General features: G+C 37.7%; 1 protein-coding gene across 2 annotated transcripts in view; it reads right to left on the bottom strand.

The window, feature by feature from the left end:
* Nucleotides 1-26,753, bottom strand: part of EPHA6 (EPH receptor A6) — a 597,075-nt gene that overhangs the window by 55,700 nt on the left and 514,622 nt on the right. For both annotated transcript variants that reach the window (XM_059493881.1, XM_059493882.1), the window contains 2 exons: nt 23,006-23,191; nt 7,944-8,066 (listed from right to left, as the gene is read on the bottom strand). In XM_059493881.1, coding sequence (XP_059349864.1) covers nt 7,944-8,066; nt 23,006-23,191 — 309 coding nt within the window. The remainder of the gene's footprint in view (nt 1-7,943; nt 8,067-23,005; nt 23,192-26,753) is intronic.

The raw sequence follows: 26,753 nt of genomic DNA, 5'->3' as shown, positions 1-26,753 counted from the left end.
TTTTACTGCAAGCCACCACTGTCGCGAGTTTAGTTCAAGCATGGCTTAAAGAAAAAGGCCATGAAGCCATACAACTGAGAGAAAAGTAAAAGGTAATTGCAAAGCAGTTCCAAAAGCAGTTCCCAGCCTGATTTCTATAAACAATTAGACTCTCTCAGGCATCACTTTATAAACAATAAGGTTCTCAGGCAGTCTTCCCATAACAAGCGAAACACCCTCTCTGGGAAAAGATGGCACTCTGGGAACAGATGTGGAAGTTTTGGGAACCTTTCATATCACAGTGGGAACACTGGTTTTATTTTGTGTAAACAATTAACGGTATTGTAAAACAAAAGGAGTGGTTAGAGTTTTCTCTGTTAGCCTATCATAAACCTGGATTTTGGAATACGCATGAAGTTCGTTAACACTATTATTTAAACTGGCTGATCGATCAATAAACTTGAGTTCGATGCATCAAAGGATGGTCGTTCTCCCCTCACTTCAACACAGCACCTTGAATTATTGACTCACAGAAGGCCCCTGACTAAGACCTGAATCCAAGCAGCCTCAAAAAATACAAGTTGCCATTCCAAACTCCTTTTTGAGAGTTTAGAAGCCAGAGTTTACAAACAGGATGGGACAACATATTTACATCCTGCTACCGCAGGAATTCCCATAGATATAACCTATTTATCTTCTCCTAGTGCACTTTGGATTTTCTCATGTCTACATACCAAATATCATTAGTTAAGTTAGTTGAGTCAGGGGAAGATACTTCTGGAAAATCAATTAATAACACTTCAAAACACATCAATGACCATAACATACTGTTTGAATGGAAGGTATGGCCACACAGCTACCACTGTGTCGTGGGTTGACAGCCTTTATCCCAATATCGTGTGTTGTGTCTGGCAGCTGTGCCTTTTCTCTCTTCCCCCCCCCCCCGGCCGTCCTGCTGATTTATTTTATCCACATAATCTGAAAATATTTCATAACATAAACCTGTTTTCCTGTAATTATCCACTAAATGCTTTACCACTTATTACCCTGTAACCCACTGGCAAGAATTTATGCCTGTTGGTGTGTTTTGGAAAGCAGGAAAAGTCTGTATGTATAAAATATTTATATTAAATATTTGTAAAAACCAGAATGTTTGAGAACCTGCAGCCTCATGTTGCAGGCAGCAGTGCACGTGGCTCTCCTGGTTCCTCACATGACAAAGGAAGAATGTGCTTTGGACAACAGAAATTTGAGGAGTCCTGCTCCTCCTGCAAGCCCTAATCCACATCAATCCCTCCAGTGTGCCTACAGAAGATATTCTGGAAGATTTTAAGGAAAGGAAAGTGGAACTGTAAAGACAAAGCAGCTATGTTGTTTCCATTATTTATTTTCTGATCCTTATCTTCCCATGAGAGAAGCAAGTGGAATGCAGGAGAGAGTAAAACCAGAAGAAATAGGCTTTTTTTTGTCACTACTTGGAGGCTGGGTAGGTGAGAGAGAAATAAATGGCTAAAATTATATTAGAGAAATACAAAAAATGGCACTTTTGCTTTCGCACTGAAGCAAAGAATAAGAGAAAAAAATAGTAACAGATAATGCATTCTGTTCAGATTCAGTTTAAGAGAGACTTTTGCCCAGTTGGATTAACCAAAACAATTCACCTCAAGTATTTTATAACTGAAATTCAGCATATTTCACTTAATCTAGTGACACCTCACCCTGAGGCTCCTCAGGGTTCATACCAACCCACACCCTCCTGTGGAAGGAGCAAGGGATGTTCTTTGGTCCAGAATTAGACCACAGAGTCTGACTGCATCAATGATCATTGCCCTGCTGGCCCCAGAGCACATCAAGGAGTTTAAACAATGTCAAATCTGTGCACAAATCTGGGCTTCTGCACTTCATATTCAGGCTGCCACGATTCACAACAAGTTATTAGGGAATACAAGAAGCAAATCCTACTTAACCTCTGTTGTGAATTCACCTATTAGCATGGGGAGATTATATTTAGAAGCTGTAAGCTACAACGTAAATTTGAAAAGGAGCAAATTTTTTAAAAAAGCTTACACAAAGTTACAATGATATTATGTCTAACTGAGAAGTTGATAAGATTCTGACATGACTTTAGAATATCCTTTGTGTATTTTTCCATTTACCATTTGAGCCATTTTGCCCCATTTCCCTTTAATCTACATAAAGATTAAACATCTGAGATATCACTGAGATATAAAAAACTCATGATCCACCATTCTTCCTTTATGAGCAAGGCATCATTTCTCATGTGCAGAAGTAGGGCAGGTCACACATCAACACTCCTGAAGGTTCTGGAACCCACAAAGGAACCTTTGGTTGTAACATGTGGGCTGCTAAATCCAACATTAAGAAAACAAAACGCCATGACTCAGAGCTCCAACAGATACATGATGCCCTGGACCTAACATTGATATTTTTGTGATCTCCTGGGGTTTTTCATCATTTCTCTTTGAGGGTTTTTACCTTCAGAACATGAAGGCACACACTGTCAAGCTTCTCTTTCCAACTCTGATTCTAACTGTGTGTCACAGACAGGTGACAAGAGTCTGTACAGGATTGTCTAGTCTTCACCAACTGCACAAGCCACCTAAAAAGGTTTTTTAAATACCACTATGTAAAATTCAGATTTAGGCAGATTATTTCCCACACTCAGTACTTGGGCCCAGGAATGCTACTTAAGCAAGTTGAATTTGGTAAAGGCTCACTGGTTTCCTACCTAAAACAGACCAAAAGTATTTAAACATTATTCATGTTAGCTGTTTCTCCTGCCTCCCATCTCACAAAAATGAACCAGTTCTGATTATGCTTTTACATCCAGTGTTCTATAACAGGCAAAAAAGGGAGTTCAGTTTTCCCTTAATCTTGAAACAAAGAAAATCTCTGTGCATCTCATTCACAAATATACTTCTGTGTATATCTGTCAAGCTCCTCCTGCTCTCTCCATATCTTTCTGCTTCTGTCAGTAAGGAACAGCAACTTGCTTCACCATGCTTGCAACAATACATTTCCACATTTTCTGTAGTCAGATTTTTAAAATATGCAATAGTAGTGTATATTATGTAAAAATTACCACATATGCAAATACTTTTTTCTGAACTTCTAGGATTTAAATGTTTGGAATTGTTTACCATGAAATAAGGTATTTAGCAAGGGTGAAGAATGAAAACCTCCTTTTATCACATTCTACTCTCAGAGTTTAACCACAGTTTTACAGTTCAATCCTAACCCTAACTGACTAGCAGAAAATATGTTTCTTTCAGTATTAATGCTACTTGCTGCTCATCCTTATTTTGGTTCTGAAGTACTCCCTTCCTGCCTAATGGGAAAGTCCATCTACATTTGAACTTCTGCTCTCAGAAAATACATGCCGTTATGTATTAGTTATGGGGTTTATAAGGTAAACATTCCAGTGGAACAGCACCGAGGCTGGGAAGAATAAACTGGAAGAGCCATTTGGCTCAGGTACCCCAGGAAAGGCATATGCAATAGAAAAATCAATTTGTTACTCACTGGGAAAGGATTAGTTTTCATTTAACAACAAATATAAAAATATAAAAGTGTAAAAGTGTAGGTGCTGGAATTCAGAATAAAGAAAAATGCATTAACTGGGGGGGGGGGAAAGTTACTTTTCTCATTATTGAAGTACTATAATCATAGTTGAATTCAGTACGTACAATGCCCCTTGATGGATCTTGCTGAGTAATTTTGTTCAATAAGCGTCTATCAATACAATTTGCTTTCAAATGTCAGTTTATACAATATCAAGATTAATGGGCTCACTCAGGTGCACTTGGAAATTGTAATAAAATATTAATTTTGGGCAAAAGAAAACTGTTAATCATCTAGTTTAGTACTCTACAATTATGCATGAATTTTTTGAGGAGCTCTGGAATAAATGTGAACATTGAAATGTGTGTTAGACAAAGAGCCATAAATAACTGGGCAGTAAAACACTGAAGAGGGGATATCCTCTGTAGAATGTGCTTTTTGGTGAAGAGGAGTCCAGGACAGCAGTGAGCAAACCATCCTGTATCACTTCCAGTTTCTGGAAAGTAAGTGCATTCTCAATTACTTGCATGCAATATATTTTTTTGAGGTTCACAAAGGTGGGTTGTTTCATCAAGCCAAATTTCTTTGCTTCTATTTTTCCTACAATGTCAAGGAGCGGGACAGGTAACACTGACAAATGAAGGGGCAGGAAATAACTGATGGCCACACTTCATTAAAAAAGCCACATCAGGATACTTCCACAGAAGCTCCAGAGAGGGGAACAGGGGCAATGATCCAGCTGCTGACCACAGCATGATGGGGAGATGATATCCACAGAGAGGAGTTCATGGCAAGAATAATTTTGATGGTTCTCTCCTGCTAATGCAGTTTGAAAGCTGAACAGTGTGAAGGAGAGGTTTGGCTAACAGAACCTTTCCATGGTCACTCATAGCCTGGCACCCATCTCCAGCTCTTGTTGACAGAAAAACTCAGTGGCAGAGTTTAGCTTGAAAGAACAGTAGGAGAGGTATTTGTTTTCCCTTTTTTCCTTCCCAGCTCAGCAAGCTGAGCAACCTCTGGCTGTTCAAAGACAGCAGAGCACAGTGAAGCTTCCTGCCTGTAACTTCTGTGGGCATTTACACAACAAACCCTTCACACAACACTTCAATCAGGAGCTGCAAGAGGAGCGAGCTCAGAGCTTCCCCAAAGTGGAGCAAAGAACAAACAGGGTGTGTAGCTTGGGAGAGAATGTGAAGAGAGAGATGCAGCTCTGGCAGTTTATAATCTGGCTTTTCACAAGGTGTGTGTGTGTGTCATGAAGGAAGCTTCCCCAGCTTGTGCCAGCGTCACTGTGATGAGGAGCGTAAATGCTAAGTGGTTTAAGAATTCTATTTAATATATGCAAGGCTATCACTTGACAAAAAGTACTTATTGCTCATGTGAATCCATCTGTCACTGCAGACCTACACCAGCTAAGTCATGTCAATTTGTGCTGCTAACAGGTGGAATAACAAGGAATGAAGTAATTTGTGACATAAATGATAGCTAAATAAAAAGGAAGCTGTTGTCTGCAAATGGACTTGTTTTTGCAAGAATCTAAGATAAGTTTTTCAGGCCTGCTTTAAGTTTTGCTTCTGGTGAAAGCAGTGACAGACTTTTGATGTAACTATCAAAGATAAGCACTATTGCGTTAGAAGTTATGTCTAGGCTTGAAAAACACCTACATTTGAGACAATCTATTTATGCAGACAGACATAATGCCCTGTCCCAGCAGCATAAATTAATCTTTAAATTGGCTAAATGAGGATACCTTTTACATAAGAGAATCTCTGCACAGTCTAAAAGCTGAATTACACAAAACTGAACATTAGTTGTCAATGCAATGGTAAAAGAAATACACTCCTCTCAGCTACTGAGATTAAAGTAGAAAGGGAAAAAAGGAAACCAACAGCTGCATGGCCCTGCCAAGCTGCTTTCCAGACACTTATTTATAGCAGCCTTTCTAGTTTAGTTCTGTGTTTCATTAAAACATCTGTGGCAAATTTTGTAGAAAAAGATCTAAAAGCATTTTGTCTTTAGTTAGAAATAAATTTTCTGAGTATTTGGAAGGGAATCTGCCACTTAGCTTGAGTTAAAGGTTTTGGTAAATAAAAAGCATCTCATTATCTTTGTTCCTAATGACCCTAATAGCAGAATAATGCTGGCATTTTAAGTTTCCCATGTAGTTAAATTAACTGAAATCTTACCCGTAACCAATATGTGAAACAATTAGGTTATAATTCTGCAGTTATTAAATGTTAAATACCTCTGTTAGGCTTATGAGAGCTACTGTCCAGCACAAGCCCAAACATCTCCACTTAATCATGCACAGCAAGGAAGTCAGTTCTCTTACATCCCACATCTGCACTACCTTGTCAAGATTTGTTTTCATGGCTTTTTTTTTTTCTCAAAAATGTTTGGGATTTTTTTTTTCTCACATGTAAAGCAAAGCTGCTTTTAGCAATTTAGAAAAGGAAAGGACATCCCCTGGTCATCTCTGATGAAAAAAGAGGCAATTCAGAATTTGTACTGTGCTTAATATAAATGTAAAAATGATAAGGTGAAAAAGGAAGAGTTAAATAGCAGCAGTACAGGTAAGATTGTTAAGATGCAACTGTTAGCAGCAATTTTTGACCTGCACTGCAGAGCTTCATGCCCCCTGATCCCCCACATGCATTCTTTCTCAAAGGAACACATCTCATCCATTGGATTTATCACAGTTCTTCATTGCCTCTCAACTACCTGAAAATCTTCCCTTTCTCTGGGGTTGCTGCTTTGCTCACCTTTTTTTTTGGTTGCTTTTGACATGATCAAACAACGGCATTTATCTCCATTAACTTGTGGGGATATCTGTTACACATCATGCCATTGCATTTCCGTATTCTCCCACTTTCAACGTTTCACCAGATTGACTCAGAATTCTTAGCAAAAGACATTTAACAGCAAGGAATTATGAATGAGCTTCATTCAACAAACTACATTTAAGAGTTTTAAGTCCATAAGACCAAAAGCTTTACAAGTACTCCAAAAAACAACAGTCCTGAGGATCTTGTAAAATTAACTTGTAGGCAGGGAGGAAGGTGAGAAGCCACTTCATGAATTTGAGGCCATTTGTAATTTAACAGAATCAGTGGGATGCTCTACATAACACTGTGTTCAAAACAGAGAATTTTATGGGGCCTGCAGTATTTCCTGCTCAATAGTTGTTTAGTTACAGGTACCACCTCCTTGTGATGCTGACTGCCACAATTCCTAAGGGCTGTTAAGCACTCTGAGATATCCCACGGAGAAAAAAAATATGGAAAGTATTTCACAAACTGTTGACAAAAGAAACCCAAACAGTCCTAAATAAAGACATCAAAGCTGCTGAGACACTTCTATTCAAAGAAAGCAAAGAAAGAAATAATAGCACTTGAAAGAAAAAGAAAAGTAAGAATCATCTTGTAATTAGAATTACTGCAGTAGATAAAACAGGGCACAGAGAATTACAACAGTTTCTTTTGTATAGCAAGTCAGTAACATTATGTAATTTTCCAATTTTCTCCCTTTTTTTACCAGATTTGTTTTCTTTCAAGAAAAACTTGTAAGTAACACTACAGATAACACAGGATGTCCAGAAAAGATACCAGCCTGATATTAGCCCATGCACAGATTCATTTTTAAACAAAAATATGTAGTTTGGAAAGGAACTTTGATTCAGTTTTAACTATAGTTGTATGTATTTACTCTTCACTTATTACTTTTGATGCAAGATGGTGTTTAATGGCTTCAGAAGAGAACGGATAACACAAGTGGCCTGTCTTGGAAAGGAGCCCTCTAACCTGTCCTCACTTATTTAAAGAGAATTACAGAGTTCAAAACATGGTAAAAGTTACTACAAAAAAAAGAAAAAAAAAAGGTGGTTTTCATGAGATACAACTTGCAGCTACCAAAGCACACAAATGTTTCAAACACCAAATTAATATATTATTAAGTTTTCCCTTTCCAAATTTGTTTCTTTCCCATGTTTTAGCGATGGAATATAAATTTTTAGGGAAGAGTCAGAGTCACACACATTCCAAGATTTTAAAGTTCTCCTTCTTTGGTGCACATGGACATGCTTCAGGAAATGGATGATTAGAGGATAAATATTGGAAATATCTTCCAATATTTAGGTTGGCCACTTAACTGCAGGACAGTTTCCCTCACAATTTCTCCAATACATTGATTCAGGAAAATGACTTGTTCCCAAGAATTTATTGTCTTTTCCGTTTCCTTTTGGTTTGGCTTTTTATTGGAAGGGACACGTAATCTCCCTGTCTGACAAATACCAAATTTGATTTCCCTGAGAAGTGTGGAGAGATGGGGCAGAGAGTGAAGGAAAAAACAAAAACTGATGTGTGGGAAGAGGCTGGAATACCTACCAGAGGAAATGCTGGGGGGCAAAGATCCACCCCCTGCCACTGGATGAGAGGCCAGGATGCTATTTAAAAATCCCGCCCTCAGGAATCTGGAAAGAGACTTCACCCCAATGGTCGGGAAGGATCCTTTCAAAGAAATAGAAATGATCATTAATCAAATGGCTTGTTCTCTGGCTGACACAAGAAGTTGACTGTTTAAAGAAAGAACAACCAAATCTCTGCAGAGTTAACAGTGGTTTCATGGGAACAGATGTCATGAAAAGCAGTTAAAAGCTTTTGTTTGCTTTTTAACCAAGTCATACAATACACAGCTTTAACCAGAAAAAGGTTTTCTGCATAGTTTGCAAATGGAGAATTACAGCTAGAAAAATTTGGTGTTTCAACATCAAATTGCCCCTGTGGGATATTCATAATGCATTCCAAATGACTCCACCATAGAGGCACGTTACAATTTTGTGCTCAAATCAAAGACAGACCAGTAGAGGTGAGGCTATACCAGCAAAGCTGTTTTACACCAGTTTTTTAAAGCCACCTGACAAAAGTCACAAGGGGCAAAGGGGAACCAGAATTTGTAGCTAAAATACTGAATTCTGTGTCAAGGCAGCTCCAGCAGTCATAGCTTCTGTCACACCTCCCAAACCTGTCAATGTATTGATACAGGCAAAAACCAGGTGTATGGATAATGCCTAAAAATTTTTAGCTTTTTCATATATTTTTCACATAATTGCAACTTTTGATTTTAGGCAATGTGGACACGGCCCCTTTCTGCTTTGCTGTCACCAGAAGCTCAACACATTTTATGCTTTCACTACAATAAACTGTAAATTCTTCTCATTACCTACATGTATAGTTTTAATCATGGAAACAATGATTATCTCATCCACCTCTTCTAAAACAAATATTTGTGACAAAGCTACTGGTGAGAAATGAAGATGCCTTAGCATTTGATCCACTGTTTCAGCTTTCAGCATTTGTACAGAGATCTGCAGACATCATTTCAACTTCATGTTAGTGTTCAGTGAGTGCCAGCATCAAAGATGGATCTGAAATGACAGCTCTGCACATCTCACTGAAAAGCACAGGGACAAGATTCTCCCACCTGGCAATAATTCTAAACTGACAATCAGAATAATCTGGGTGTTTTTGCAAGTGCATCAAGTAAGCATCCATCCAAAAAGTTAGGAAATGGCAAGTTTGTTTTCCTCACCTTGCAGGTACTTCATATTTGTTCTTTTAAGAGATAGAAAGCATCTTGATCTTTATAGACAATGAGAAAAATAAATGGCCTTCAACAGCTGAGATTTTTTTTCCCATTAATAAAAATACATTGAGGAAAATTTACCCTCAAAATGCACATGCACTTGCTGAATTTAAAGTAGCCTAGGAGAGCTTTGAGTTTTTTACTTTTGTTTTCAAGCAAGAATTCTGATGTTTTCCCTCTATCCATCTGTCCTTTAAATTTGTTAGTTAGTCATGCTGCAGTCTGTGGGAAAATAATTAATTTTAAATAATTAATTTAATTGATCTAGATGCAGTGCTTTTATATCTGATGGCTAAAGGTAAGTTTTCCCTCTGGAAACTCAAGAGAAGTCTTTGGCATTCCTATACAAGTGTTTCCATATTCCATGGCTTTCACTTTAAAATATTTGCAGAAGCAATCCTGGACAGACAGTACAGAATGCAATACAAAAATACAATTTTAAAATGGAAATTGTTCCATTAACTCCAAGATGTTTGGTACTAAACAGCATCTTAAAACATAAAGTCTAAATAATGAACATATGAAGACTTCCCAAATAGAAAACTGCTCCTGTTTCAAAATATGAATTATACCAACCATAAGGTAAAGCCACTGAGTCACAAACCATATGTACAGACCTTCAGAAAAGCCAGCTTCAGCTTCACCAGTGACATTTTCCTCTATTTAAATGCTGTTAAATGGCAAATAACTCCAATTTCCTAAGCCTTATAATAAGTTAGTTTGTTACAGAAAGTCATGAAGACAACCCCAAATTTATTTCACTTATTGTACATATTCAGAAAAAATAATAAAAAAAAACCAACAAGGAGCAGTGAATTTTAGAGCGAATGTCTATAAATACTATGAGAACTAGAGGGCTGAAATTATTGAGGTTTTATAAGCAGCAAATAACTAAAAGAATACATAAAAATACCACTTTTCTCTCACACTCAAAAGGCAGGGTTCAGTTGCTTAAGTGTAAATGGTTTGTGTCATTTGAGATGCTCTAAAAAATCTGAGACACTCCCAGCTGAGTGGCAGACATGACACGATCAGCAGGAGATTTCCACTCTGAAAGTGGCTGTGAGAGGCAAAGCAGCATTTGGATATTTAAGAGGAGGCACTGAGTGTCACTTCAGGCAACTGAATCCCATCCAGTCTCCTGTCACCTCAGAAATGTCTCTGACTAAGCAGAACTCAGAGTCACTAGATCAAGACCTCATTTGGTCTCTTTCAGAAGTCCACAAACACCTCCTGAAAAGGACAAGGCTGGTGACATTCAACCCTGACCCGTATCCATCAACAAAAAAATGCAGACAAATGAGAGATTAAAAGTTCATTCATCTTAAAACATCCACGGCTCTAAATTAAAACACAGCCCCAGGATGAACTTTTTTTCAGCCCCAGGTGTGCTTTTTCATCATGTGCACAATGTGAAAAGGGTTTGAGACTTGATTATGTGATTTTATGTTGGGAAGGTGATAATCACTGCAGATAAAGCAAATTAATTCTTGTTAAGCCACATCAATCACCACCATATGGACAGAGCTTTGATAGGAGCTTTGGGCATTTACAGTAGTTTAGAAGTTACTCAAACATTTACTTGTTAGCATAAACATTCATGAAATATTTGAATGAACGACAGAATCACAGAATGTGTAAGGTTGGAAAGGACCCCTGGAGTCAGCTAGTTAACCAGATTTCTTGAGAAATTATGTGAAATTATGCCATTCTGTCAGTCCACATCACACAGAGGCTCATGTTTCCCACCACTTCTGTTTTCTGCAAAAACTCATTTTTGCAGTGGGTGCACTCACACCGATGGCAAGATCTTTCAGTACAAGAGTCTAAACTGGGAAAAGGAGGCAAGAATATTAAGCCATGATTCCCCAGTGCCCTCAAACGCTGTTGTTATTTATCAGTTTACAGTCATGGATTTATTCAGGAGAAAACCCCAACGTCTCCCTGCTCCACAGTTATGCACTATGAACATTTTGTCACCTTAACATGGAAACTATGTAAGTTACAATATTAGCTGGAAAAGTGAATTGAAACTGCAGAAATACATGGAATAGCTGATAGTTCATAAAGTATCCACCACGTTCTGAGCCCTGAGATACCAGTTTAGAACTCAGTGTAAATTCTTCAGTTTCACAATAATTACAGCTAAGTGCCTGAGCTCAGAGGCAGTGGGGGAGTGCTGAATCAATTAGCCTGCCTTCCACCTTCAGCTGTTGTTCCTGGGGGAATATCATCCCACAAATTGTGGAATTTGATAGGGAAGTCACTGGTACAGCATCCTAAAGTGGCATGGGTTTAAGTAGGTTATTATCCCCCTGAGCAGAAGGGCAGGAGAAGGTGGCTGGCCACAGGAAATCCATATGCTTAGTTCAGCTACAGAGCACTGACATTAATTCACACCCATTTATTGGCACTGTGTGCTCACAGCATGGCCAGCCAGGAGGGACAGCCACTGCTCCCAGCCCACATCCCATGACCAGTGACAAAACTGTGCCCTGTTCTTTGACACTGCTGCTTTTCCTTATTTATTACTATTATTTATTATTATTGAGTATTTATTCAATATTTTCTGCAGGTGGAATCGACCATTTCATGTGCTGTGTACTTCTGAGCATCCAACAGCCACAAATTGAAAAGCAGCTCTTTGGCTGCTTAATTTAACAAACTGGAATGAGAAGTTCTAGAGAGGTCACAATTGCCCTCTTCTATTTGTTTTTACAAGCACCATCTCTCTATTGGCACCAGCAAAAGAAGACTTCAGTCTGTTGTTCCCTTCCCACAGATTTGGTTTGGAAAAAAAAGAAAAAATGCATGGGTGGTATACTTAATGTAAAAAATACCATTGCTATTTGTTTCTATATAGTCAGTTCTCTTGATGCTTTCCATACAGGGATTGTTGAAACCCAACTAAGAGAAAGTTCTCAGGAACTCTGCAGATGAAGGCTTTGGGGAAGGGAGGGCTGTAAGGAGCTTTGGCATCCAGTTTGGCTGGAAGCAACTGGCTGTTTTCACTCCAAACTGCATTTTCAGGCAGGGTGGGCTGAACATTTAGTAAAAGAATTCTGGAGGACAGAATGCAGAAAGTTTTCCTGCTTCTGAATAGGGGAATTATTCAATTTTATCACCTAATGTCTGAGAGAAGACTGGCTTCTGTTTGGAGCATTTCCCATTCTAAAATAAAGCCTCATTTTTATTGTTACTAGTGTTTCCTTGGGGAACTCAGAAGCATTTTTTTCAAAATTGTTTGAAATATATCCATTATGGAAACTACTGAAAACCAGTTGACTTTTCTCTCACATGATTTTATTGATTTATCCTTGCTAGACCACCAGGAATGGCACATTACTTCATAATCTTTTATGAGGGAACATATGGAAGGTTTTTATAGGGAATGGCTTTATAAAACTTTGAAATTATGATGTCAGATTACAATTTTTAGAGCACTCAAAAGGCTTGACTTGCAATGAAAAAAAAAATCAGAAGCAGGGAAAAAATTTATCCCTGATGAATTTGTTGGATCATGTTTTCAGTACATTTAGAAAACATAAACTTTTTTCATTGAAATAATCTGGAGATTTAGAATATGCTCCTATTTTAGAGCTTTTTTCATGAAAGCAAAGACTGATAGAGTGGTATGCCTAAATTCTTACCTGAATAATTCATATATCTTAGAAAAAACTAATTTTCAAGATGACTAAATAGTATTTTGCAATAGACATCACAAAATATTAGAGCATAGCAAGAATTGACAAAAATTACTGTGCTTAACCCCTGCTGAAATCACAGAACACAGAATGGCTGAGGTTGGGAAGGAGCTCTGGAGGCCACCAAGTCCAAGTGAATCATTTCCATTACCTTGCAAATCACACAGTGAAACTCCTGAAGGCTGAACTCTGCTCCAGGGTACCTAAACCAGTAAAACCAAACCTGCATTGTGCTGTGCAGAGGGAAATTTATTCTCTCATGTTCAGCAGCAGATTTTTAAAGGAGTGATCTAATTTTGTTTCCCCAGATTCTACCAGAGCAGTTGACATCACACCCACAAATCATTTTCTCACAGCTCAAGAAACTTTCAAGAACTCATAGAGTCCTTCGACTGCCTTTTCCTGGTGTCTGGATTATTTATTTAAATGGTTTTTTTACTCTTCACTTAGATTTTAACTCTGAATTTCCTGCAGTTTACTGGTTTGGAAATAATTAAGCATTCATATGCTTTGGCTTCATTTCTGAGGAACAGACCTTTCTAGCCCAGCTCTTGGGGAACACATTTTCAAAGTCCTGCTTTTCTATATCAAGTTCCCTGATTTCTGCCCCAGATTTAAATTTACAGGGTCTGTCTGGAATCATGAAGAAGACAAACACTGGGCAGGGCAAAGCTGCTGATCTCCATCCCCGATGAGTTTAAGCCTGAGATCCTTGTGGAACACAATGCTTCCCTACAAACCTGCACTCTCATTTCTTGACAGGCAGATGGGAATAAGTCCAGAACCAGGAATATTTACACAGAGTGAGACTGTTTTAGAAAACCCCAATTATAACAACTTCTGGCTTTACTTATGACTTCTCTGGGACAAAAAGCAAATGCTGAAAGAATCTTTCAGTTCCTAAGGAGGAACTGATGTAAGTTACAGAATATTTGGGGAGAATATTAACATCTAATTTAATTTCCCTTGCTGCTTCTACACAAACAGGTGATTTGGGGGGGAAAGTGAGGAAATTGCCTGAAAAGAGTTCTACAAACACTACAGGCATTTATTTTGTGATGTGTTAAATGTCAATGCACACTGAAGTGGGAAGATTGGTGTGACAGCATTAATGTGATTAAGGCTTTTAACAGCCATAACAACTGCTGTGTTGAATCATCTTTGTAGCCTTAATGGAACAGAAATGGAAATACTGAGCTTCTATGGGATAAAACTGTGTATGCTTAAGCTGGCTACTAAATAAGTGTTTTTCAGTCCCTGCTAAACTGAAAATAGCTTTAGCACAATCCTAAATAAGAACCTGAAATCTTTATGTGTTTATAGGGATGTATGATACCCAGGACACTGCTACAAGCACTGTATGCTGTACATTTGGATTTCATTATCATGCATTCATTATTACGTGAAAATAAAATACTTTAAAATTACAGTTTTCATGATAAAAGAAAACAAAGCCTGTAATATTAGCTGAAAAATTTTTGATTCATTTTTATATGTCATTATTTTAGGGAATTATGAATCCATTAATAATTATCTAAATTATCTTTTCATCACCCACTTTTTGTTATTTTGGAAGGAAAAATCTAAGCATTCCTATAATTTGGAATTCTTTGTTCTTTTAAGGCAGGAAACTCTCATGAGAAATGTTGGTGGGGTAAATGGGATGGTTCAGAAGTTACAGGGGCTTTTTAAATTTTCAGTTGCCCATTTTCATGGTATTTCCATAAAAACAGAGATTTGGTTTTAATTTTGTACTTTATGTTTAGAAATTGCAGAGTGGTTTAATTTAATGAGTGAAATAGCTTTTCATGGGTGACATCTGAAGGTGGATGTGTTCATGAAGCTGCTGGGCACTCTGCAGCTCTGCAAATTAAGCTTTTTTCCTCTTTTAGCCTTGTTACCCTGTTACAGTATGAACCAGGGCTTGGAGATAAATACTCCCCACTTTTAGACAATAATCACTATCACTGAAAAAGCCTCATTGTGTTCAGCTGAAAAAAAAACCTTGGGGCTGAGTGATTTTCTGCTGAACAAATGTAGGGTACAAATTGAGGATTCCTTTTGCTATTTCACATCCATCCATTCACGATTCACTGAGCAGTAATATCAGTGAAATTAAGCCCAGAGGTTTGAATTCCTTCCTTGTAACAAACACCAAGTGACTTCCTCAAATAAAACATGCCAGGATTAGAAGTGGAAAATCGCTGTCATTACCAGAATTGTGTCTTGGAATGAACTGTTTGATTAGAAGTGGATTAAATGCTGGTTTAGATTTACAAATCTGTAAATTAGACAGAAAATCCTCTTTGCCTCTGCTCACTGAAGGTGTCCCAGCCCACACCTGGTAAACCAGGACAGGTTGTGTTTGCTCTCTCATGGCCGGAGGCACATGGACAGGAATTCTGCTTTCTTTTTTGAAAAATGCTGCTGACCAAAGAGAATTAGCTGTGATTAATTATCTCCTTGTTCATACCAGAGGATTTTCTCTGCAGCTCAAAGACCCCTTGGTGTTCAGTGAATGCCGTGTGGTAAAACCTCTCTCATTTCATCATCCTTGTGCTGTGTTTTTGGCAACAGTGACTCTGCCAGGACGATGTTGGGCAGCATTTGTTTACCTAGGCCACAAAGTCACATTTTTCAATGCTTATAAAGGCATTCATTGAAAACTGGAAGTAAATTGCCAGTCTTACCTGAAACACTTGTGTGCTGAAGAATGTGTTCAACTAGAGGGTAGAAGAAAAAAGCAGAGAAAGGAAAGAGAGGAGACTTTTCTAAAGCGGGTAAATTAATTATTGTCAGTCTAGAGAGATATTAACAAGTTTCTGTTGTTTCAGGAAGAAAATTAATCAATTATGTGAATTCTAGCAACAGTACAGTGGTTTGTTTCAGGTTTTTACTATTATAAAAATTCTGCACTATGCTTCTCTAGATAAAACATTGAAATGAAGTCATTATCAGCTAAACTTATTTGCTTTCAAATTTTATTCAGCAGAAATCACCTTGTTAAAGTTTAGTTGAAAAATGACAATATTTACAGATGGATGTTTTTATGAACCTATTTGAGAATGTCTGACAGAATACATTTCCTTCTGAAAATGTGTTTACAGGATTGTCATTAGTGTTTTGTGCTTATATTTAGAACATACTTGAACTGAATACTCTGTAACTTCACACCATCAATTATGATGTTTTAAAATCATATTCTTTTCTTTCCCACATTGCTTCTCTCTTTCAAGTGTGTCTCCCTTAACAGCTTTATCATTCTCTCCTGATTTACAAGCACTATGTTTATCTCTGAAGAAATGTAGCATTTAAGAAGGATTATTTTGTGCAAACTGAATTTCCAACCAGGAGTTTGGAAAGGATCCCAAACAGTTTGCATCTAAGTTATTTATTCTTCTGGAACCTGAACTATGTATGTATTAAAATCAGAAAGATAATTACAGTCAGTGAAGTAGTTTACTTTCCTCACATCTAACTCTCACATTTCTATAAAATGCAATATCAGATATTTATATGAGAAAATTACCAGTCCATTTCTCAATTCTTCTTGATATGAATCTGCTGTTAAAGACATCTTTGCTTGTTGCTTTGCATTAGAAATTTGGGTATGAGCCTTAAAGCTGTAGGAAATATCACAGTGCAAACTCTTGTAGCAGAGGTTTGTATGGAGAGCCTAGACCTGGAGGGTCTATGGGTCATAATAAACAAAAATATTAATAAATAATACTAAAACCCAATAATGGTTGCTATTGAAAAACCACACATATTTGAAGATGAGTAACACAGTTTACATTTAAAACAATTATTTCCTGCTTGTTACATCCTGCTTTCACCAGTGGAAGGTGCAGCAGGATGCTCTGCCTGGAATGAGGTGAAACAACTTGAACTGTGCCCTATGCAGATTTATCCCCAGCCTTTCCCCATGCTCAATCACACGTACATTTACTGGTGCGTTTTTGCCTCTACACAGAAGAACAAATGAATGTACACTTATCAAAATAAATCAACCAAATACAACTTGTGAATTGGGATTATTGATTGCTTCCTATACACTCTTTAACCCCCTCACTCCTTTGGCTGCCAGCTGCAGTTGCCATTGTCATTTATAATTGTTCTCATTGTTGCTTTTATGGTTTTCCTGCACAGGCAACAGATCAGCCATGTTGTGCAGCAAATCTGTCAGCACATGCAATATTGTCTCCCCCTGATATTCATTGATCTTCTGGTTGCTGTTGTTACAAAAGCCCCAACCCTTCATATATCTCCTGCACACTCTAAATATCTGGCCCCTTAACTTACTGCACCATTTCCTTCTTTACTTTCATGGTGGAGGAAGAAATTGCATATTGTATTCAGAAATTTCAGATGGAAAAGCAATCATTTGTGGTTAATAATGATGCTAATTATGAAAAATGATGACCATGCAATCCCTTCAAAAGAAAATGAAAAAGAATTAGTCTGGCCATATCTTATCTACAGGACTTTATCTTTTTAGTGCTGTTAGTAGGAATAATTTTTGTCACCTATTTTTGTACTACAACCACATCTCATGTCAAAGCATCTGAATATCTTTGAAAGTCAGGTCCTGTGTGCCTGAACACAGACATCTGAAGGCAAAGGATCCTGAAGAAACTGAAACCCTGTTTCTCAGCTGTTACCTTTGAAAGCAGAATTATGGAATTTAGTTATGTTAGATAGTGTACCCTGGTCAGATTAAGCTGCTGTTAACAGGGTGTTACTGCTTGACTGTTTGACAATGTGCTTTTTCTTCACTGCTTATCGTCCTGCAAAAGATGCAGCAGCAGAATTGACAGTCAAGATGTATGGCTTGCTAACTGCAAAAAGGGAAAAGCAGAACACAGAAATGTGCCTGATTTGAGTTGCAGGAAACCAAAATGGCCCCTTGATTTTTGGAACAAAATTTCCAGAATGTAATGCATGAAAGATAAATACAAATTTTCCCAGAGGGTTAAAAGCTCGTTTCTTCTAAGTACATGCCATTCAGGAGAACTGAGTATTGTGGATTTTTAACTTTTGCCAGCAACCTTCAACACATGGGTGCATGGTGGTTTGCATGTGTAAATTGAAATGTCCACACGGATGCATGCATGTGTAAAAATAGCTCAGGACTATCAACATTAATTACATTTCTTCCAGTACCAGTCAGGAAGGGGAACCTATTTGGCAAGAAGGCTACAGATACTTTGTGTGTCTGTGTTATGTGCACAGCTCTTTCAGCTCTGTATTTTGGATGATACTTCAATAATTTGAGCTCACAAATTTGGCTAACAATGCAGGTGGTTGGTGGCTGTGGGTTTTTGTGTTAATTTGATGGCCATGCCAACCCTGGATTCAATAATGTGTTGCAATATTTATCTATGAATAAGGATACAAAGCAAAATAAAGGGAGTGAGCCAAATTCAAATTTACAGCTCCACTTACTGAACAATTTATAACACAGCTGGGATCCTGCTGTTTTGTCTGTCATTATGTGCACAACTACAATAATATCAGAAAAATTCCACTTTATACTCAATGCCATAAAAAGTCCAGTGGCTAATATGACACACATACAGTCTCACCACAACAGTGGATTGTCCATAATCAACATTTAAACTTTGCAGAATCATGCTTCCTGGGAGTACCATTTCACCATCCATGACCAAGGTAGGAATATGGTCAATATTGCCTCAAAAGTGACTCAAACTTTTTGTGTACCAACAAAATATACAATATTATGTATACAATGTACTACAAAATGTATACATGTACTACAAAATATGGCACCTTCTAAAATGGATTCTGAATGTCATTTAACAGGTGGGAGAATAGGGTAACAATAAATTCATTACAATAAAGGCTCAAAGACCTAGAGCCAAATGTCTTGGCTGAAAAAAGAAGAATTCACTATGTACTGAATTTTTGAAAAATAAAAAGGAATTAAAAAAGAAAAAGAAAGTCAGATATTAAGAGCTTCATAAGGTAAATTACAGTGAAAGAGGATCAAGTTGGTGCTGTGCCTCCCTCATTGACAAGGTAAGGTGCACTGATTTTAGGGCTTTTGTTGCACTGAATGGGTTATATACAGTAATTTGAAAAGAAAATCAATGATTAAAGCTTTAAACTGATTTGAAAATGAGTGCCTGAAGATTTCAGAACTGCAATACTCTTTACAATTTGAAAGCCATGAAATCAAAACAGTGAGGAGACAATAAGGGCATCATAAGTGCCATTCCAAAGCCAGGCTTGATGTCTGAGCTTGTGAGTTTACACAGAACTAGAGGTCTAGCTGCTGTCTACATTTTTCCTCTTTTTGTGAAGGGACTATTTAAAAAATCCTTCTGGAGAATAGAAATGTACATGATGCTGTCAAAGAAAATGAATGCCTTAAAAAGATTCCCCTTGTACATGTGACGGGTACGAATCCTTCAGCAGTCAAAATGTGGAATGGAAGCAATTCCTTAGAACTAATTTGCTTAGAACTAATTCCTTAGAACTAATTTCGAAGATTTGGAAGTTATTTAGGGTAGAGTTTGTGGGGGAGAGGAATAAACAGATCATGAGTGTAATAACGCCCTTGCATGCATTCGTATTTTTACTGAACCAGTACTACACAGTAGTGACTAGGTTTTGCTTTAAACTATTGTGTAAGGCCCTGTAGAGCAAAACTAACTAAAGCTTCCAGTCTGGATTTCTTCCAGTACAATTACAATAGTCAGGGACCCTTCTTCATGCCTTTTGTAGATATAGTTACGCAGCCTGATTTTTTTCCTATAGGCATGGCTTTAATTTAATTTATAGACTTTCCATGGAAAGTCTTCAACATGATGTAGAAATGAAGACATCTTCCCTAGAGCCCAACTTTCAGTGTTGGTCACACGTGTTTGCACTGGAGAATGAAGTTATTGTTCTTATACCTGTTTATGAAATAGCAGCAGCTTGGCCACAGACATAAAACTTACCTGAGCATGCCCTTGCACACCCAAAAGAGTTCCCAAAATTATCACTGTGCTAACATGGCTTGAAAGGAAACATGGGTGATTTTATGAAGTGGCCAAGCATCTATGATAAATTAGTGAGCCAATCAAGCAGTCTTTTGTGGCAAACCATGCAAGGAATGGTGTTGCTGTAACAAAACCAAATAAGAATAAAGTTTCCCCTGTGATTTCTGGTTAGCAATACAAGTGGCACCAGATTCTGTGCCATGGTGTGTTTGCCTTGGCCCAGCAAATTGCCCTTGAAATGAACTCCCTGCTAACAGAGAGTTGTGCTACAGCAACTGTTCTGCTTACTGCCCTCTGTGATTAGGGATTGCAGCTAGGACAAATGAGAAATGAAGCAATAAGAAAAGGGAATTAAAACTCTTTTTCAGAGCTACTTTGGAGCAGGCTTAGTTTAGCATTTCTTTCCTCCCATACAGTACATATTCCACAGCAATTTTGAAAACAGTATAATTTAAAAGTTAACATTTGCTTAGCTGGTAGCAGCAGATAAAAGCTCTCATTTGCAGTGAGCAGGCGAATTTGTTATTGCCCCAGTCAATAGCTATTGACCTGGTACACCACTTCTGCTTATTACAACCAAATCCTTTTTCTTTTTTGTTCAATAGTCAATGACACTGTAATGGAAGGCACTGCTTACAAACTGATGCAATATCTATCAGCAAGAGCTAGAAGTTAATGACTAATGGTTACACAGAGGAAAGCATGTGCTAAGAACAGCAGTACACCTCTATTAATCAAATGTACTACATCTGATATGCCTTTATAGTTTAGTGGAACTGCACTGCACATCAGATAAATAGTTTCTGTTGTTATTAATCTAGGTCTCAGCACAAGACACCTTTTATTCATGCTATCAGTAAATAAATAATTTGGCTAGACAAAGTTTTGTCTGACTTTTAGAGCACACCTTTCAGTAATAAGAAATTTGGATTCTGCAGTCCTACACTTAGTACTTTGGCAAGGCAACTGCTCTCCTCCAAGCTGAAATCATATTATTCTCTAAATACCCCAGATGGGGCAATATAAATGCAAGGCAACGCTCTAAAGACAAAAAGGGAAGAGCAGAGTGCATTTGTCCATGGCTCAGCCTGCTTCAGGCTCCTGCCCTGTGGCAGAGCAGTGCTGCACAACCCTGTCCTTTACGATTTCTGTAACTTGCACTTACTGTGCTCGGGGGTGAACTTTGCTTGTAATTCATGTAGCCTATTTTAATTTCATAATTAGGGCTGCATAATTGTTTGTTTTTTTTTTTTTAATCCTGCCTGACACCAAAGTAAATTTTTTCAAAGTCCCACTACTTATTTTATATCTGAGAGATGTATATTTTTAGACAACAGTGTGACTGTAAGAGTAACAACCCATATTTTTATACTACCTTCAAACAAATATTACAAAACATTAATGAAGTTTGTTGACTCTTTGGTGAAAGCAGAACTGCTACTGATAAATTTTTGGCTTACAGTTCTCTACAATCCTTCCTGTAGAACACCTAATACTCTAATATTGGAGCACTGATTTATCTGTTTTTTCTCTTTTCTGAATGCCACCTTGATTTCTATCTACACTGATGATGAGACATTACAGAAAGAAAACTGACAAATATAAAGACTAAACAATCATGCCATTGTCAAGGACATTATTATACTGTACTCCCTAGGCACCATTTAATTGGATTGGACAATGCTCCTAAACCACATTATTTTGCCTTTTTCAGACGAGACACACCCTACAAGATCCACCATGTGGATCGCAACCAGACCTGTGATACTTATTCATAAACCACCCCTGCTGGTGAAGACTGGGGGAATTTAATTGCTGATATGCTCAGTGTGAAGCAAGAGCTAAATTCACTTAAGTTCCTACACTTTTACATCTCTTGACAAGACCTCCAGTGCTGCTCAGCCAGCATTTACTTGTGTTCCTGTTTGTTGTCACAGAGCTGTCACTGACAGGAGAGCACACTAAGCTCTGTCTTTCCTGTGATGCAATGGGCTTTGTTAGTCTACTAACCAAACATACCTAAAACCCAATAAATTTGTCCTTGCAATGCTGTGTGAGGAAAGAAAAAGATCATCTTAATTTAGAACCACAGAGACACAGATCTGAACATGGTCAAGTCATTCCACACACCTACTGAAATTCCATTCCAACAACACGAGTTCAGGAGCTAAACTTTCCTTTTTGTTCTTAATTTTACAAATATACATTTTCATGTTGCAATGAGGTAAAAACAAGAAATATTCACAACATATTTGTTGTGTTTGCTGTGATGATAAGAAGACAGTGCATTATACACACAACACTTCCCTTTAAAAGAAAAATGTAAGTTCTGCAAATTAGCAAACAACATGGCTTGGTTGAGACAAGGATTGATTTTGAAAAGAATATACCATGAGCTTTTTTATTCACTACTGAAAAAAGCTGTCATTGAGGAAATTACATACATGTTAATTAGACTTCTTACTAGTTAAGTGATAACTAGAGTTTTCAGCCTTTCAGAAAAGTCCATAAGACCACTAAACCTGCTGGATTTCAGATCTCTCTTGGCAGCTGCAACAATTATAAGGAGTAAAGCATTTCAAAGATTATTCTGGAATTTTAGTCAATCTTTGCAGTATACAACAAGCTACAGAGTTTATTTCTCCAAAATAGGAAATTCATCTCTTCTGGTACCAAAAACAGTAAATCTCAATCAAATAAATAATAAGCACAATAAATAATGAGCACTTTTGCAGAAATACGATATTTTACAAGATTACTTGACTTCACTGTCAGCTCAGTTACATTTGTGGTTTTCTCCACTTGCCCATAAGCAAACTCTCCATTCTATTTTATAAGAACCTGTAGAGACTTCTCTTGAATGAAGGTAATTGTTATTAAAAAATAATAATGAAACATTTTAAATTGCAAACAGACAGGCTATGCACTTCCTATTATGGTCCCAAACTTTGCAGTATTGACTGTCAATGACTTGGAAGATTTCTGAGAACTGTAACCCATACTGAATGAGGAAATAATGTTAATTTCAATACTAAATGAGACAGAATGGGAAAGGCATCATAAAACAATTAAGGGAAGGTATTAGTGACTTACTTTTTGTAACAACTCCTTCAAGGCGAATGATATTTGGGTGATCAAACTGTCCCATAATACTCGCCTCCCTCAGGAAATCTCTCCTCTGCCTGTCCATATAGCCACCCTTCAGAGTTTTTATGGCAACAGGGATCTCTCTTTTTCCTGGTGTCTTCAGACGTCCACTGCAAACTTCCCCAAACTCCCCTGAAACAGATCAAATATCTGTTAGTAACTCACAGTGCCTGTGAAGAAGAATATTCAAGGAACTCACACATCCCATAGAAGTGGACAGAGAAATAATGGGTTGAATGTTCAGATTTATATGTCATCACATGCCAGAAAATCAAAATATTCAGCAGCACTTCATAAGAAATGATGACCTTTCCTCTGTGCCACAGCAGAGATCATGGGAGCTTGCACTGCAAAAGGCAAACCTTCAGCCCTCCCCACTGAGACTGAACATTGGTATCAACAGGTTTGGGATATATAACTGAGGAAGGAATGCAATTACACTTGGGTTTTTATTCCAATGGTGACAAAATATCTATTGATAGAAATATTTATCTCTAGGGGTGAAATGCACTAAGACCTATATATTAAGAAAAGTCTTGAGACTATCAGAACACTTGACTATCATTCAGCTACAGAAAACATCTAAAAAGTACTTTATGCTGTTATGACCTAGAAAAGCACATGCATGTGGTTTATTTAAATGGAATTCCACACCTACTTGAAATTAATTATTTCCCTGTTCAGACGGCCAAAGGCCAACAGTCCCAGCAAAACTGGAGTTGTGCAGTGAGAGGAATCTCAAAACTTGTTTCCTCTGCTGTTTCCCTGTCTGTGTAAGGCCTGTGAAGGATGTGTGTCACCCTGAATTCTCCTTACACATTTAACAATTCAGTTTGTATGGAATCACAACTTTCCTTTGATCTTGAAGTCACACAGAAGTCATTTAGAGCCCCTACCAAACATACTTTGTCACTGCAGGTCAGTTTTCAATGGGTCATGATTCAGTAAATGAAACACAGAAATATTTCAAAGCATTTCTCAGTACAGGTTGCTTTCACAGCAAATCTAAATTTTTTACCCCATTCGTTTTGGAATCAGAACTGCTAAAAACCAAAAAGCAAGTAATGAACAGATATATATTTAACTGGGGATGTAACACTCCATTGAGTGCTGTCTGTATTATTTTTCCCTAAACTTTAAGGATAGAAGTAAACAAAATAAAGGAGATCTATTCTGTAACAGTGCATCTTCAGATATGAAGCAAATCTAGAAGAAAGGTACATTAAAGGCATAACCTTCACCTCAGAAAATTATAACTCCCTGATGTTACAGGATTAGAATGGATATTATCACAAGACTTTTATTTTATTAGGTTCTTTGGCTTCCACTAAAACAAAGTTTTACTATCTTTAGATCCAGGAAGAGTGAGATTAAAATAACAATTTCATAGCTTGTCTTTCATGTCAATGACAGAGGCATCATCAAGTGCAGGAGTACAATTAACACATGCTGAACATAACCTCTGAATAAATTAGCAGCTTCCTAAACAGCTAAAAAAAAATCAAGCGGTCCCAGGTCTTCTTTGTACAGTTCCTCTCACCTGTCGATTTCCATGTTTTTCTTTTCGCTGCTCTGCCGGCGCTGATTTACGTCCGGCTGATTTATTACCGGAGAGAGCTCAGGGACGCCACTTGTTAGGTTTTCTGTGCTGTTTAGGTGGCCTGGAAAGGCCCAGAGATGGCCTTGAAGAGCCCGGCGCTTCAAAGGACGAGGAGAGACTTCTGATCTTGTCTCGGTCTCGGTGTTTATTAATTGTTTATCTAAAAGATTTTCTTTCAGCCCGACAGAGGTCTGCACAGCAAGTCAGCCATGGGCACACTCCCCAAGCCCCCGGGCGGTCACTTATCTTTATACCCGAAGTTACGTGTACAATATTTATCATTTCTCCCCAATACCTTCTACCCTTATTAACCGGTGCACTTTTAGTAATAGCCAATCCCAAAGTGCCACCATCACCACAGAAGATGGAGGCCAAGAAGAAGAAGAAGAAGGACAGGACACGCCCCAATTCCTCCATCTTACTTCTTTAGACCCCCCTGTACCAAAATCCTAAACCCTGTGTTTTACACTTTAACTAACTTATCCCTTTACCATTCACCCAGTGAATTCCTCCCAGTCCTCATACAGGTCTCATCTCCTGTGTAGGATCAAAATCCTGCCACCAGACACTTCTGGCAACATTCCAGGACTCCCGAGCCCGCCAAGGGTGGTCTCGGTCACTCTGCACCTCCATCCTGAGGTGCTGAGATCCCACACTCACCAATTTATTTCTACTTAATAAAAAAAAAAAAAAGTAAAGATCTGTGCAAATATAAGATTTGTGAAAATATAGGTCATTGGGGTGATGCTCTGGGAATCTTTTGACAAAAGGGAAGGTTGTGTGAGGATTTTCCTATATGATTTTGTCCCTTTCACCTTTAGAAGGCTCTCCTTAAAAGTTTTCTTGCCTGACTACTTGCACTGAAAAAGCAGTAGCTAATTTGGACTTGTAAAGTGCTCCCATAAAAGGAAGTGATGAAACCTGAATGTTTTTCAGGAGACATGGTCTATCAATCTTCTGTTCTGTGACATGTTCAGCAGGACCAGAACACTTCTCTAAAGCCATGACCTTATTGCATCTTGCTGGTTTTTCAAGCTTAAATGTCTAAAATGAGAATTATTTTCCAATTTCTTTCTCTTGGCGAAGCAAAATATACTAGAGCCTTAATATCCAGTGAAAAGCAAAAATACTAGAGCCTTAATATCCAGATTTTTAAAGAAATTCTGTGGTCAATAAATCTGCAGAATTGCAAAATCTCATTTTAAGACTAATTTGGAAAGCATAGGTTATAGAATAAACCATTTTGCTACTACAAGATTATACAAGAATATTACAGCTTCAGAATTTCATAAATAATGACATTCATCCCTCAGGGACTGTAAAAGGCTGTTACCAAGTGCTTTAAAATGAATTAAACTGAAGGAGGCAGCTGAACAACTTCCAGTTCCAAGCTTTATTATCTGTACACATCCAAAGCAGGGGAAAGAACCCCTGTTTCTTTCACTTTTTTTGGATGCATGATTTGGAAAGCTAGAAAGAAATTTCCCTCCTCTTGGATATTGGGATTGATTAACTGGTGAACATAAAGACTACCAGCAGTTTTTTTGTTACATGATGTCAAACTTGAGATCATCAGCTACAGAACAGACAGAAACCTAAGGTGTATAATAACTTGTGCTTTAGACTAGATGGAGATCAATGGTAAAATTTAAAGCATTGAATTATTTACACCGAGACTTTGACAAGATTTCATCCCACAGTAGCTTTTCTACACTTCTGTTCAGATAAAGAATTTTCAATGTTTTTAAAGTCAAAAGGGGAATGGGTTCAACCAAAGGGATTTTTCACATCTAAGAATCTCATTCTCAGTGCTCAGGTTTGAAGATAAACAGGATAAATGTTGACCTTGCAGCAGCTGACGTTCATGAATGCATGTGTAATAAGTTGAAGCTAAGAGCCAGATGTCAATGAAGTCAACATTTTACCTTGCTCCAGGGAAAAGGCTGATCACAACTAGAGAAAAAGATAGAGTCCACTGCCTGTTCAGTTTTAATAAAATGTAAATAATCTCTGGTTTAATAACAGAAACCTCACCCACCTTCCTGTATATTATACAAAAAGGAGCTAATTGAGCAGTCTAGAAATTTAATCTGT

Source organism: Ammospiza nelsoni, chromosome 2 (genome assembly GCF_027579445.1).
Source record: "Ammospiza nelsoni isolate bAmmNel1 chromosome 2, bAmmNel1.pri, whole genome shotgun sequence".
Taxonomy (NCBI): Eukaryota; Metazoa; Chordata; class Aves; order Passeriformes; family Passerellidae; genus Ammospiza; species Ammospiza nelsoni.
This window is presented reverse-complemented; position numbering and strand designations above follow the sequence as displayed.